General features: G+C 37.2%; 1 protein-coding gene across 6 annotated transcripts in view; it reads left to right on the top strand.

The window, feature by feature from the left end:
• PRPF4B (pre-mRNA processing factor 4B) overlaps positions 1-11,207 on the top strand; it is a 43,648-nt gene extending 32,441 nt beyond the window's left edge. For 3 of the 6 annotated variants that reach the window (XM_010366089.2, XM_010366090.2, XM_030928280.1), the window contains exons 12-15: positions 2,034-2,148; positions 2,745-2,896; positions 4,555-4,641; positions 6,252-7,751. In XM_010366089.2, the coding sequence (XP_010364391.1) occupies positions 2,034-2,148; positions 2,745-2,896; positions 4,555-4,641; positions 6,252-6,455 (558 nt within the window). In that variant the 3' untranslated portion in view covers positions 6,456-7,751. Of the gene's footprint in view, positions 1-2,033; positions 2,149-2,744; positions 2,897-4,554; positions 4,642-6,251; positions 7,752-8,059; positions 8,147-8,402; positions 8,476-8,914; positions 9,004-11,027 lie in introns of those variants that run through there. The other 3 variants (XR_748298.2, XR_748301.2, XR_004056719.1) reach the window with 3 other exon arrangements.
• The last annotated feature ends 2,270 nt before the right edge of the window (positions 11,208-13,477 follow it).

The raw sequence follows: 13,477 nt of genomic DNA, 5'->3' as shown, positions 1-13,477 counted from the left end.
TAATATCTTAAAATATTTCCTTCCAGACAACCACATTAGTAGTGAGGTGCATTCCATTTTTATGTTTGGTCTGAATTATTATTGTATTGTATATCTAATGTAACTTGGAGTTAGGGGAGCTGAGTAATTACATTGAAATGGTAGGTGCATTAAAAATGAATTGTAAATTTGTGTGGCCAATTTCATAGTTGATTTTTACCTCAATTTTTTTTTTTTCTTTTTTTATGAGACGGAGTCTCACTCTGTCACCAGGCTGGAGTGCAGTGGCGCGATCTTGGCTCACTGCAACCTCTGACTCCCTGGTTCAAGCGATTCTCCTGCCTCAACATCCGGAGTAGCTGGAATTACAGGCAGATGCCACCACGCCCAGCTAATTTTTGTATTTTAGTAGAGACAGGGTTTCACCATGTTGGCCAGGATGGTCTTGATTTCCTTAACCTCGTGATCCGCCCACCTTGGCCTCCCAAAGTGCTGGGATTACAAGTGTGAGCCACCGTGCCTGGCCGATTTTTCATTTTTTAATTGTGAAATACATGGTTCATGTCAAAGAATATACAAAACATGTACAATTTAAAAGGTCATTTTCAGTGAGCATCTTTGTAACCATTGTGGAGGTTAAAGAATAACACATTTGCCAGTGTCATAGAAGAAGCTCTTGTTCTTAAAACCTAATGCTAAGCTAGTATAGGTTTTCACATACATTTAAGAAATGTTTTCCCTTCTTCCTGGGGAAGGGAAAAATAGACCTCAGTGACGGAGCTGATTTTTGTTAATGAAAATCCAAAGCCTTTAGCTCGTGATTTCAGGCATCAGTGTGGTTTTTAAGTACCACATTCCTCATGGCAGGAGTAGAAGTTGTGTAGCAAACTGAAGTGCATATGAGTATGGATACCCTGCTATTATTTAAGGCATTTTAGCCAGCCCAAGAGTTCCACTGATAAGATTCTAATTTTAAAATGCTGCTTAAGTTTTCTGTGGGTATTGAAACTGCTCAAGTAGCTGAATTCAGCTTATACTTTAAAAAGTTTTAAAAGAACTTTTCTATTTTAAGTTGCTTTTCTGATTCCCAAGACGAAAAGAATGGTAATCAATGTGGGAGTTAAAAATAATCATTTCTCTTCCTATTAATAGCTTAACTCTGGGTGTCATTTATAATAGTCCAATCTCCCCACAGAGACTGCCTAAGGCTAAAGTGTTATGCTGCTTTGGGGTGGGAGCAGTAGGCCAAGTTCAAGTCCCAACTCGGAATTTGTGTGTGTCTCTTTTGAAGGGGGGAAGGGACTCTGGAATATGAATTATCTTCACTTGTTAATCCTGAACATGCTTCTGACTCATGAGTGGCAGCAGTCATGGGAGCAACTCCAGCCTTTCTCAGCAGATGTCACTATTACTGTGTATGTTCAAGTATTTACAAAGGAAAAAAGGAACAAATGACTAATACAGAGTTCGTGTGTATCAGTTTTGCCAGATATAGTTAACATTTTCTTGACTAATTCCTTCTTTATATTTAAGGGCTAATATTCTTTAGACTTGAAGTGATTGCTAAATTTGGGATGATACAGCAGCTTCGGATGAAGAGTGTTTTGTTTTGTCCAAGTTTAGTCTGAATCACCTTCTGCTTTCACTGCTGTCGTAATTCTCTGGCAACTGAAAGTTAACTTAAATATGAGTCCTTAGTGATAGAACTTTACTTTATTCAGGTGTCCAAGGTCTTTTTAGAAGATGCTTTGCTTCGTAAAATTAGATTTTTCTCTCAGTACCCCACCCTTTTAAAAATGCAGTTGTTAAAATTAAATGTACTTTGTGGTATCCATTTCCTCACTGAAAACAGTTTCTACTCATTGTAATGAATATTTGATACATATTAACTTTTCATAGGAAATTTAATTAAAAATAAATAGAAAGGGAATTTTTAAATGAGTGTCTTTGTTGTCAGTATTGGAATTAATATAACTTAAAAGCCAATAATTTTTATTTATTTGTATTAATTATTCCTGGCTTGAATTAAATTCCCTTGAAAAAATGTTTTGCAGGTTAATGAATCAAAAACTATTTTAAAGCTTTGCGATTTTGGGTCGGCTTCACATGTTGCGGATAATGACATAACACCTTATCTTGTCAGTAGATTTTATCGTGCTCCTGAAATCAGTAAGTTTCTTAATGTTCTTTGACCTGGGCCATCATATGTGATGGAAACCGCATACTTAATGTCTAAGCACTGTTTTCCATCACACTTCAGCAGCTGCACGAGTTCATTCATGAGGAAGGGAACCATAGCAAGTTCATCCTCCTCAGGTGGAATGAAGGTAGTTGTGACAGGAGTCTTGATCATGTCGGGCAAGAGTAGCAAAACAGTTGTGGAAAATCCTCGACTTTAGAAGACTGCTCTTGATTATTCAAGGTCTGATTATCACATTTATGGATTGTATGGGACCTTTGTTTTTTCCTGTTGCCTTGGTTGAGGCTGATTAGCACCTCCACCAAAGGTGACATGAGAAAAGAGAAGAAATACATATTTTCTTTTGCCCTTTAAGTTCCTCCCCCACACCTCCATTTTTTAAGGTTTTTAAGTTTGAGTCTCTATTAAGAATTAGTGGGAAAGAACACAAAACTAATTTTCAAACTAAGGCATTAAGATTGTGATTATAGTCCAAGCTAAGGTAGCCCCTCATTAGTGGAAATAAAAATTAATAGTAGTCAGTTTTCCTTGTCCTCATATATTAAAACTTTGATTTTGTTTTCAGTTATAGGTAAAAGCTATGACTATGGTATAGATATGTGGTCTGTAGGTTGCACCTTATACGAACTCTATACTGGAAAAATTTTATTCCCTGGCAAAACCAATAACCATATGCTGAAGCTTGCGATGGATCTCAAAGGAAAGATGCCAAATAAGGTGAGACATTAGCATGAGCTTCTTTGAGGTCTTCGTTTCTTATAAACTGACAGACTGCTGACACTCGCTCATCACTAGTGAACTAGAAAACAACAATTTCAGAAAGGTGGGTAGATGGCTATCATGATTTCTTAGGGTCTTTCCCTTTTCTGGTGTTTAAATTAGTGGTTCTAATCAGCCGAGAGCTAAGGATAAGAGAACTTTTTCAGTGATGGACAGAGAGCAGCAATATTTTGGGGATGCACCTTTATTGGTAAAAGTTTCAAAATGTTTGGAAGACAGAATGGAAAAAGATGTAGATCGAGTTAGGTTAAATATAAGAAAGTGCTTAGTGGTCAGAGAATGAATAGGTGAATATTAGATATTGTAAGAGGAACTTGATGTTAATTAATTAATTAAAGATTGGAGGTTATTTGAGAAGGTACTAAGAAAATTTATTTAATATCTTTCTAACCCTTGATACTTCAGCTATAATACTAGTTTCTGTTTAACATGAAGCAAGAATTTAAGCATTTATTAAAGTGTCTGAGGGCCATAACTTAGCTTTTTATTTTATTACTATTTTTGGTTTTCTTGGAGAAGGAGTCTTGCTCTGTCACCCAGGCTGGAGTGCAGTGGGGCGATGTTGGCTCACTGCAGGCTCCGCGTCCCGGGTTCACACTATTCTCCTGCCTCAGCCTCCCGAGTAGCTGGGACTACAGGCGCCCGCCACCTCACCCGGCTAATTTTTTGTATTTTTAGTAGAGATGGGGTTTCACCGTGTTAGCCAGGGTGGTCTTGATCTCCTGACCTTGTGATCCGCCTGCCTCGGCCTCCCAAAGTATATACAGGCTACCGCACCCTGCCATAACTCAGCTTTTTAAGATTTCAGCCTATTTGCTGAATTTCTAAAAGATTTACACGTTTTTCGTAAAGGTCAGAAGCCTGTATGGCTTTTAATTTTTTTTTTTTTGAGACTGGGTCTTGCTCTGTGTCCCAGACTGGAGTACAATTATAGCTCACTGCAGCCTCGAACCGAACCCCTGGGCTCAAGCAGTTCTCCTGCCTCAGTCTCCAATGTAGCTGGGACTACAGGCATGTGCCACCACACCCAGCTAATTTATTTAATAATTTTTTTGTGGAGGTGGAGTTTTGCTACGTTGACCAGGCTGATTTTTACATATTGTCCAAATTCTATTATGTTGGACTTTTTTTAGAATAAGTTACATAAAAATGAGCTATGTTGGTATTAATTGTAATGAAGTCTGACCTGTATCACATTAGGGCTGTTGGAACATAATTTGTAAAGTGGCATTAGGTTACCTAACTGCCAAGGAGAAAAAACCTTAGTTCTGTAATATTTTTAGGAACAAATAATTTAAAGTCTTTGTTGACTCTCCAATTTTAAGTAGTGAAAGCACAATTTGATGTTATAATTGTTTTAAGTCACTGCCTGGACAAATATAATTTCATGTTATTAAGTAGTTTTAGGTAGACCATTTGTATTTGCTTTTCCAAAGATTTTAATGAATTCCTGGGATCAAGGGAATCTGAGATCAAACAAACCTACAGAGACTAAATACTTACTTAATACTTACTTGACTTATTGTATGTTAAATTGTTAGTAGGCCAGACTGTTTCATAATAGTTCAAAACCCAAGTTTTTGTTTGTTTTGTAGATGATTCGAAAAGGTGTGTTCAAAGATCAGCATTTTGATCAAAATCTCAACTTCATGTACATAGAAGTTGATAAAGTAACAGAGAGGGTAAGTGTTTTAAATGCAGCATTCAGTAGTTATTTTATTGTTAATTAATTGAGTACTAAGTCATACTAGGAGCTGGTGAATTAAAAAAAAAACAAAAACACAAAAGTAAATATTTCCTTTTTGCTGTTGACCAATTCCTAAATAAAACACATTAGGCCATGGAAAAGATGGAGGGATTTTAAAATGTTTTTCTAGCATAATGAATTTGTTTTTATTTTAGGTCATATTTAGGCCCTCGTCACATCTTCTTTGGATTACTTTCTTGGTCTGGCTTCCCATCCAGCTTTCTTACTGCTGCTGGAGTGATGTTTCTGAAAACAAATCTGATCATGTTCCTGTCCCGGCCTAAAAACCTTTGTTGGCTCCCTGTTGCCTATGAAATAATAAAATTTAAGTTCCTCAGAATGACAAATCCCACTTCCTTCTTCGGTTTTCAAACCTCTCTTCAGTACACTCAGAACCCCCACTCTTCCGCATTTGGCCAGAAGGCATGCTGCTTCAGACCTTTGTGCCTTTGCTAACAGACCTCCCTGAGCTTAGTCATTTCCTGTGCTGCCTCACCCCCAACCCCCTAAAAAATTTATGTTCAAGCCTCAGCTGAAATACACATTCTGTATGAGCCTTTCCAAAACTCCCAGATTGAAGTAATGATTTCCTTATTTTTGTCCCATTATTATGTCATATGTCCCTGTCTTTGCTGGAGCACTTAATAATAATACTTCATGGTATCAACTTATTCGCATGTCTGTCACTTACCACTTCAGGGTAGGGAAAGTACAATGCAAACAGCACATGCTTATTGTTAATTTTCATTGCTAACTTGGAGTTGACCTTTTTTTTTTTTTTTTTTTTTTTTTTTTGAGTCTCCCTCTCTGTCATCTAGGCTGGAGTGCAGTGGCACGATCTTGCCTCACTGCAACCTCTGCCTCCCAGGTTCAAGCAATTCTCATGCCTCAGCCTCCTGAGTAGCTGGATTACAGTTGTGTGCCACTATGCCTGGCTAATTTTTGTATTTTTAGTAGAGACAGGTTTTGCAGTGTTGCCCAGGCGGTCTCGAATTCCTGTCCTGGGTTCAAGTGATCCACCTACTTTGGGCTTCCAAAGTGCTGGGATTGCGTGAGCCACCGTGCCCGGCCGAGAGTTGACGTCAACTTTTTCATTTAAGTTTTTTGGTTACCTTTTAAAAAGATGTAGAGCATAGAGGAAACCACAGCAAAGTTTTAAATGAATAGATGATGATGATACACAGTCATGCATCGCATAACCACAGCATACGCTCACACACACCTAGGGTACGTAGTATGGCCTTTTGCTTCTACACCTGAACCGTAAGTTGGTGGACTGAATACCATAGGCACTTTTATAAGTGGAAGTGTATGTGTGTATCTAAACATAGAAAAAGGAGAGCAAAAATAAGGTATTCCAATCTTAAGGGACCACTGTCACATATGCAGTCTGTCATTGTCCAAAATGTTGTTATGCACTATATATATTTTTTTATATATGTATATTTTTAATATTTTTTATAGACTGACCCCAAAACAATCTGATTTAAGTTATATATGTTTAGTAACTTATTTAGAGATACGCATTTTAAAAATTATTTTTAGGAGAAAGTTACTGTTATGAGCACCATTAATCCAACTAAGGACCTGTTGGCTGACTTGATTGGGTGCCAGAGACTTCCTGAAGACCAACGTAAGAAAGTACACCAGCTAAAGGACTTGTTGGACCAGATTCTGATGTTGGACCCAGCTAAACGAATTAGCATCAACCAGGCCCTACAGCATGCCTTCATCCAGGAAAAAATTTAAACAAGATGAAGAAACTCCAAGGGTTTGAGTAAATACAAAGACTGAAGAAATTTCACAGCAGTTTATTAATGTATATAAACTTATAAATATTTCTCCAGCAAATTTGAGGAAGCATGATATATTTGAATTAACAGCAAGGGTGATATTTCTTTTAGAAATGTTAGTTAATCTGTTTTGTGTCTTACGTGAAATTTCACTGTAGAACTGTTTTAAATTGCCAAGACTGCACAAAATTACAGTGCTAATGTATATGGTTGCAGTTCACATAAAGACAAAAGCATCTGTTATAAAATGAGTAGTAATATTGGGTGGTTGATTTGTTTTTAGCAGACTTGGCTTCATTTTGGTCTTGAGATAAAATGGCCAGCATAAATGCTGTTTATATTCACGTTTTCCTAGGTGTGTGTGTGCAGGCCACAGCAGCATGCCCTTGGTGTAGTCAGTGCCGAAAGGGGTCTGTTCCTTCTTGAGCCTGCCTGCAGGGATGGTCTCCTTTTAAAGCAGGTTGTGTGCAGCATTCAGTACACTGAAGGTAAGCTAAACCATCAACATCTCTGGTGTTTTAAGATGTTATTTTATTGGAACAACTGACAAATGAGGGATGTTAGCTTTGTGGCAGAATTCCCTGCATGTGTGATAACTGATCTTGTTTTATTTTTTGGCATTGCAACTGTGGCATAGTTACAATTTCTGTTTGTTCATCACATTTAAAATTGGAAGAGAACGCGCTTGATGGATAGAGCGCCTTCAGTGTACTGTTTCTTATTAACTTTACTTTTTTAAAATCAACTTGCTATAGACTTTATATACATTTTGTTAAATATAGTTCCTAGTGACATAGAAACAATGCGTAGTTTTCATTTACTAATTACAGATGTTGAGGCCTAATTCTGAAAGTCCTCATATTTAAAGGCTAGATAGACAACGTAATGAAATTTTTAACTATTTGTATGTCATTTTGAAAGTGTACTGCTTTATGGTAAAAGTGTTTTTCATTTGTTCATTGTTTTCATTATTTGTGATCATGTTGTCTTTCAATACAGGCATAAACCTTCCACTCTTGAACAAAGCAGCTGCTTTTTAAAAGCGGTAATTGCTTCTTTACCTTTTATTTCTTTTGTAAATGAAGCTTTTCTTTAAGAATGTGACTTTAAAGTGTTGTCTATTGCATAAAACAGTTGACACTCACTTATTGTAAAGTGAAGATTGTTCTACTGCATGTGAAGTGGACCATGCAGATTTCTGTATGTTCTCAGTATGCATCACTAGATAATAAAGTCTTTTGTGAACAAGGCATTTGTAGCCATTTTTAAAAGTTTTTGTCTTCAGTGCTGGTAAGTCAGGTAAACCATAAATAGTTATTAAAAGCAACCTTTTGTTTTTTTCCTGAAAGTTTTTAATTGAAAGTATTATTAGTTAAAGATGTAAACCTAGCCAAAATTATCAGTTTATTAATAATTAGGATCCTAATTATTTCAAAAAATCCTACAAATATTGTCAGCTTTCAGTGTAGTGAGATTATTCCTGTAGGTTATGGGGTATAATTCAGGATTTAACTAATGTTTCTGCTATTTTCTCACTTTTCCTTTTGATGGTGCGGAAAGAGAAAAAGGAAAACGGGGCACAGGCCATTCAACGCCTTCTCCAAGGGGTCTGATTTGCTGAGACACCAGCTTCACCTTCTTAACAAGGTTATTTCTGACAGCATGTGTAGATAAACATTTAGCAACAATTTAAGACAAAATCTTGTAAATCAACTTGGTTTTGCAACACAAAGGAATTTGTATTATTAACATGGTAGAAGAGACTTTTCAGAAATATATGTAATCTTTTCTGTTTGGGGGGTAAAATTATTGCTTGTCTCCCTGAGGAATATGGAAAATAATCAGATTTTAGGGGTATCAATAATATTTTAAAATTGTAAATGGGATTTTTTTATTCACCCAGGCACCTAATTACAACAAGCATGCACATTTTGGTGCATTCAAGAATGGAAAATCAGAATAGCAGCATTCTTCTGGTGGGTTTTGCTCCATTTAAAGACATGAAATGAACTACAGCCAGGAAGGTGATAGATGATATAATAAGCCACCTCTGAACCTACACCCCGTCTCTTCACGGTTTAGACTTACTAAAATAAATGCAAGGTGATTTTCATCTTCAGGTAGAGTGAAGCCTTTTACATAAGGCGTCACAGGTGCAGCTATTCTACCTTAATGAAACGGGTAGTGATTTTCCCACCATTATTTATTTTGGTGATAATATGCTGCATATTCAAGTCTTTTGTAGTTATTTTCACCCAAAGTAGTTGACAATTTGATGCTTCTGGTGATGTTTATGGCTTCATTTTATAGAATTTTTTAAGTAAGTTCCACTAGAAACAGTTCATCTTATACCTTCAAAACTATTACCTGTTCTTTAAAAACGAAGTTGCTTGTTACTTGTTCTTTGTGTTTTAGGTGCAGCTCAGTGGAAGATGATGACAACCAGAAGACATGAGCTAAGGTTTCTGTCCTATAAAAGATTTATTAAAAAACAATCCTTCATTCAGTTTTTGTCTAATTTTTTAGTTTTCAGCATTATGATTTGGGTTTTATTGGTGTTTGGTATTTAGAATAGTAGTGCTATTGTGGTGTTCATCTGTAAAGTGCTTGTTTTATCATACTTCCTGCCTCTCCCCCTCCCCCAGTTTCTTCTTCCCTAAAATAAAAATAGTGGTCAACTTTAGTAATATAAAAGGCTGTTGGATGCTGAGATTCCACATTAACACATGGTTGTCAAAATTGGATCTTAAGGATCTTAGAAAAACAGCAACCACCAGAATAGCATATATCTAAAAGTAGTCTTCAGCTTTAGGCAGCTGCAAAAGAATAGAAACTGGAATTTTTTTTTATTTTTTTATTTTTATTTTTTTTTTGAGACGAAGTCTTGCTCTGGGGCCCAGGCTGGGTGCAGTGGCCGGATCTCAGCTCACTGCAAGCTCCGCCTCCCGGGTTCATGCCATTCTCCTGCCTCAGCCTCCCTAGTAGCTGGTACTACAGGCGCCCGCCACCTCGCCCAGCTAGTTTTTTGTATTTTTAGTAGAGACGGGGTTTCACCGTGTTAGCCAGGATAGTCTCGATCTCCTGACCTCGTGATCCGCCCGTCTCGGCCTCCCAAAGTGCTGAGATTACTGGCTTGAGCCACCGCGCCCGGCCTAGAAACTGGAATATTAAGAATACTGTTCAACTCCTTTAGTATCTATTCCCCAACTTACCCTTTAGGAACCTCGTTATTAACCAGTATTCCAGTCTTAAAGTAGACAAAATATTCAGAGCCATTGGTTTTATTTTTTTTTTTTTTTAAGGGAAATTAAGATGATACTGTGGGTTTTTTATGCCCCAATGTAGCATATCTATACTACCTATTTGAAAGGAACCCTATAAACTGTCTTATGTACGTATACATGATTTTCTTACAGTCTGTAATTTGGCTGAGGTGCAATTTGGAACTCTGCAAGACCTACTAGATTGAATTTCTTTAGTGAATGCTCCTTAATAAATTTGCATTCATCTTTTAGAGTAGCTGTATAGTTTTCAAATGCTATCTGCCATGAAGCTTTTGCTTTTATTATACTTTATGGCATAGTTTTCAAATGTTGTCTGCCGTAAAGTTTTTGCCATATTATACTTTATGGCAAAAATGGTATCAAGTGATTGTCAGACTTGAGGACTCCTAAAAGTCTTAGGTATGGACTACTATTCGAAGATGTTACAGTTTTTTCTAGGGTTGGGAGAATAGTTGAGATCTAGAAAGCATAGACATTTTTTACACTCTGAATAGACTTTGTTCTTGAAGGTCATCAGAAATGAGGTTGGAATTTCGAGGTTTTGAGCAGGGGGAGCATCTTATATTCACCCTGAAATCGTTATTAATGCATCCCGTTTTCTTCATTCCCCAATAGCTATCTCATTTCACTCTCTCAAAATTTTGTTTTAAAATAATAGAAATGTTTTGCCATTATTAAGTACCACTTTATTCCTAACAAAAATAAGTACTCAGGACTTTTTTTCAATATGAAATATTGATGTAATGTTCTATGGTATGTGGTAGAGGAAGTGAAATGTAATGCTCTCAGTTTTGTTCCATATTTGCATTCCTTTTATGCTTTACCTGTATTTTATCATTTGTAAGCAGAACTCTAGCTATATGGATAGAAATAAAATCTCTGAGATGAATCAAAGGAATCACACATGATAAAATTTAGGCAAAGTAGTTAAGAAATGGCCCTTTTGAATGTTGAAGATAGGAAAGTAGCCATATATTCAAATGTAATTTTCCTCCTTATGACATCTTTTCCAATTGGGCTTCATCAATGTGTTTCTTTCTTAATAGTATCCTATTTCCAGCATATATTCAACATGAATTTTATCATTCTCCTCCTAATGGAATGTCTTCCTTATAGAAATGTTCATGACAAATTCATTTGTGTTTTTTACATGTCAATAATGTATGCTAAATTAAAATGTTTTCCAGTTATTCTGATAGATGTCATTATGGCATCCTTAATTTTTCTTCTCCTTCTGTATATAGGGGAAGGGACTGTTCTGAAGAACCTTTCCATTTAGTGATCAAGATATGGAAGATATCTGAAAATGCTCAGTGTATATTCTAATTATTTGTGGTACCATTTGAACTGTAACTTGCATTTTAGCAGCGCATGTTTCTAATTGACTTACTGGGAAACTGAATAAAATATGCCTCTTATTATCATATTGTCTCCTGGTTTTTTTCTTTGCTTGAGTTCAGATTTTCCTCACAAACATTAAAACATTTTCAGAGCATTAGGTGCAGTGTACACCACAGGGTGTATTATATTCATGTTCCTGTTACATACATTTCTGCTTTGATTTTCCTAGTAATGGAAACATAGATAAGTAATGAGCCAACTCCCTTTTTTATAACGATAAACATAAATTAGTTCATTGCCCATATGATAGCTTGACAAATCTTGGGCTCTTATCCTCAGTCTACCTAGTCTTTATTTTCTTCTTTTAAGGAACTGTTTTCAGCTTTTCAAAATAGTGAGTAAAATAAGACAGTGTAGTTTGTGAATCTTAGTGCATGCAAAGCAGGATTGGAGAAAGGCAGTCAGAATGACTTCCTTTGTAGAATGCACTCACCCCACCCCCCACCCCCGTTGGAGCTAGCCATCACAGTGGCAGGTAGAAGCTAGTCTGGTTGAATCCGGGCTAAGAAATGGTCAGATGGCACTGGCTCTGGATAGTCTTCATGTAAAGGCCCCAGTTACAATTTTCTTGGACTGCATAACCATCTAAAGTGGCTATGAGGTTATCGTATCTGATACATTTTAGGGAAAATAGTACGCAGGATGTATTGGTTGAGGACCTTTCACACACTTTTTTTCTTTTTTTTTTTTTTTTTGAGATGGACTCTTGCCCAGGCTGGACTGCAGTGCCACGATCTTGGCTCACTGCAACCTCTGCCTTCTGGCTTCAAGTGATTCTCCTGCCTCAGCCTCCCAAATAGCTGGGATTACAGGTGCCTGCCACCATGCCCCGTTAATTTTTGTATTTTTAGTAGAGATGGGATTTCACCATGTTGGCCAGGCTGGTCTTGAACTCCTGACCTCAGGTGATCCACCCGCCTCAGCCTCCCAAAGTGCTGGGATTACAGGCGTGAGCCACCACACTCGGCCACACATACTTTATCTAATTAGAAAGATTCAACCTCATGAAGATCCTGTGAGCTGAGAACCATCAATGACTGCAGAGCTAAACATGGGAATTTATGAGCAAACCGAGTCTAAGTTTTCCTGAACAGAATTTACATGTGTGTTACAAACTGCCAAATGTTTTCTTCTTCAAAGATAATAGTGGACGTTGACTTCCACCAAGTATGAAAAATAGCCATATATTTTGTATTCATGTCTCCAGTTTTGTCCACTACATATGTGTACAAGTGGGTCCAACTTCACCTGTTTGAACCAGGTATTTTTCCCCGTCCGTCTACAGAATAAAGGAGATGACAAATCTCTAATCCCTACAAAACTTGCACTTCTGGTTCCAGTCCCATCTCCCATGCCCATTCCCACTCCTAGTCTCACTGGAAGGGTTTGTGTCTGTTGCACCATACCATTTCCCTGTCCTTGGCACATGCCTTGCAAGAAACAGGACATTGATAGGAATTATTGTTCCTGCACCTAACTAATGCTAAGGACCTCCATTCTCAAGATGGTCTGCCCTCCTGTGTCATTCTTCCCTAATCATTTTGTGAATACTTGTATATGCCATGTACTTTTGCTGCTAGTCATTTAACCCTCACATGATTACATGAGATAAAGACAGTCCACCCACTTTACACAGCAGAAAAACGAAGCAAGAGAGGTTGAGGAAACTGCTGAAGGTGTTAGAGGTGTTCAGTGGCAAGAGTCGGTTTGAATTTAGACAGCCTGGCGACAGAGCTAGTGCTTGTAACCATTATGTCATGCATGACAATTGGTAGTCAAGTACTACCTGCCCGGATACAGTGGCGAGCAAAACAGGCATGTCCTTTCTGAAGGTGTTACAAATAAAAATTACATCATGACCCTCGGGGTGAGGGGAAGAATCCAGGTAGCTAAGGAAAGTAGAAATGAGAATGGATACAGCCGGCTTGTCGAAAAGGTTCAGTACACAAGTTAGAAGGAATTGTAAGAATTAAAGATGGTTTGTGGGAAACGGGTCATTGAGAGTTGGAATTTAGTGAAAATGTAAGTCCACTTTGGCATATACTTTTATGAGAGGAATATTATACCACTTTGGATTAATGAGACTGATTGTGTGGGATACATACAGGTAAAATTTCATTATGCAATTATGTTTGTTTTCTATTGCTGTGCTATTTGATTCTAGAAAATTCTTTGAAATTAAACTAAAAACAGCATGCTCTCTGTGACCCCTGCCTCTAAGAAAACTTTGAGCTTTAAGCTACTAAAGCTGGAAAAGCTACAGTTGTTCTCTTCAGCATTTATTTGAATTATC

This window comes from Rhinopithecus roxellana, chromosome 4 (genome assembly GCF_007565055.1).
Source record: "Rhinopithecus roxellana isolate Shanxi Qingling chromosome 4, ASM756505v1, whole genome shotgun sequence".
NCBI classification, from domain to species: Eukaryota; Metazoa; Chordata; class Mammalia; order Primates; family Cercopithecidae; genus Rhinopithecus; species Rhinopithecus roxellana.
Note: the sequence above shows the minus strand (reverse complement) of the source record. Positions and strands in the feature narration are given on the sequence as shown.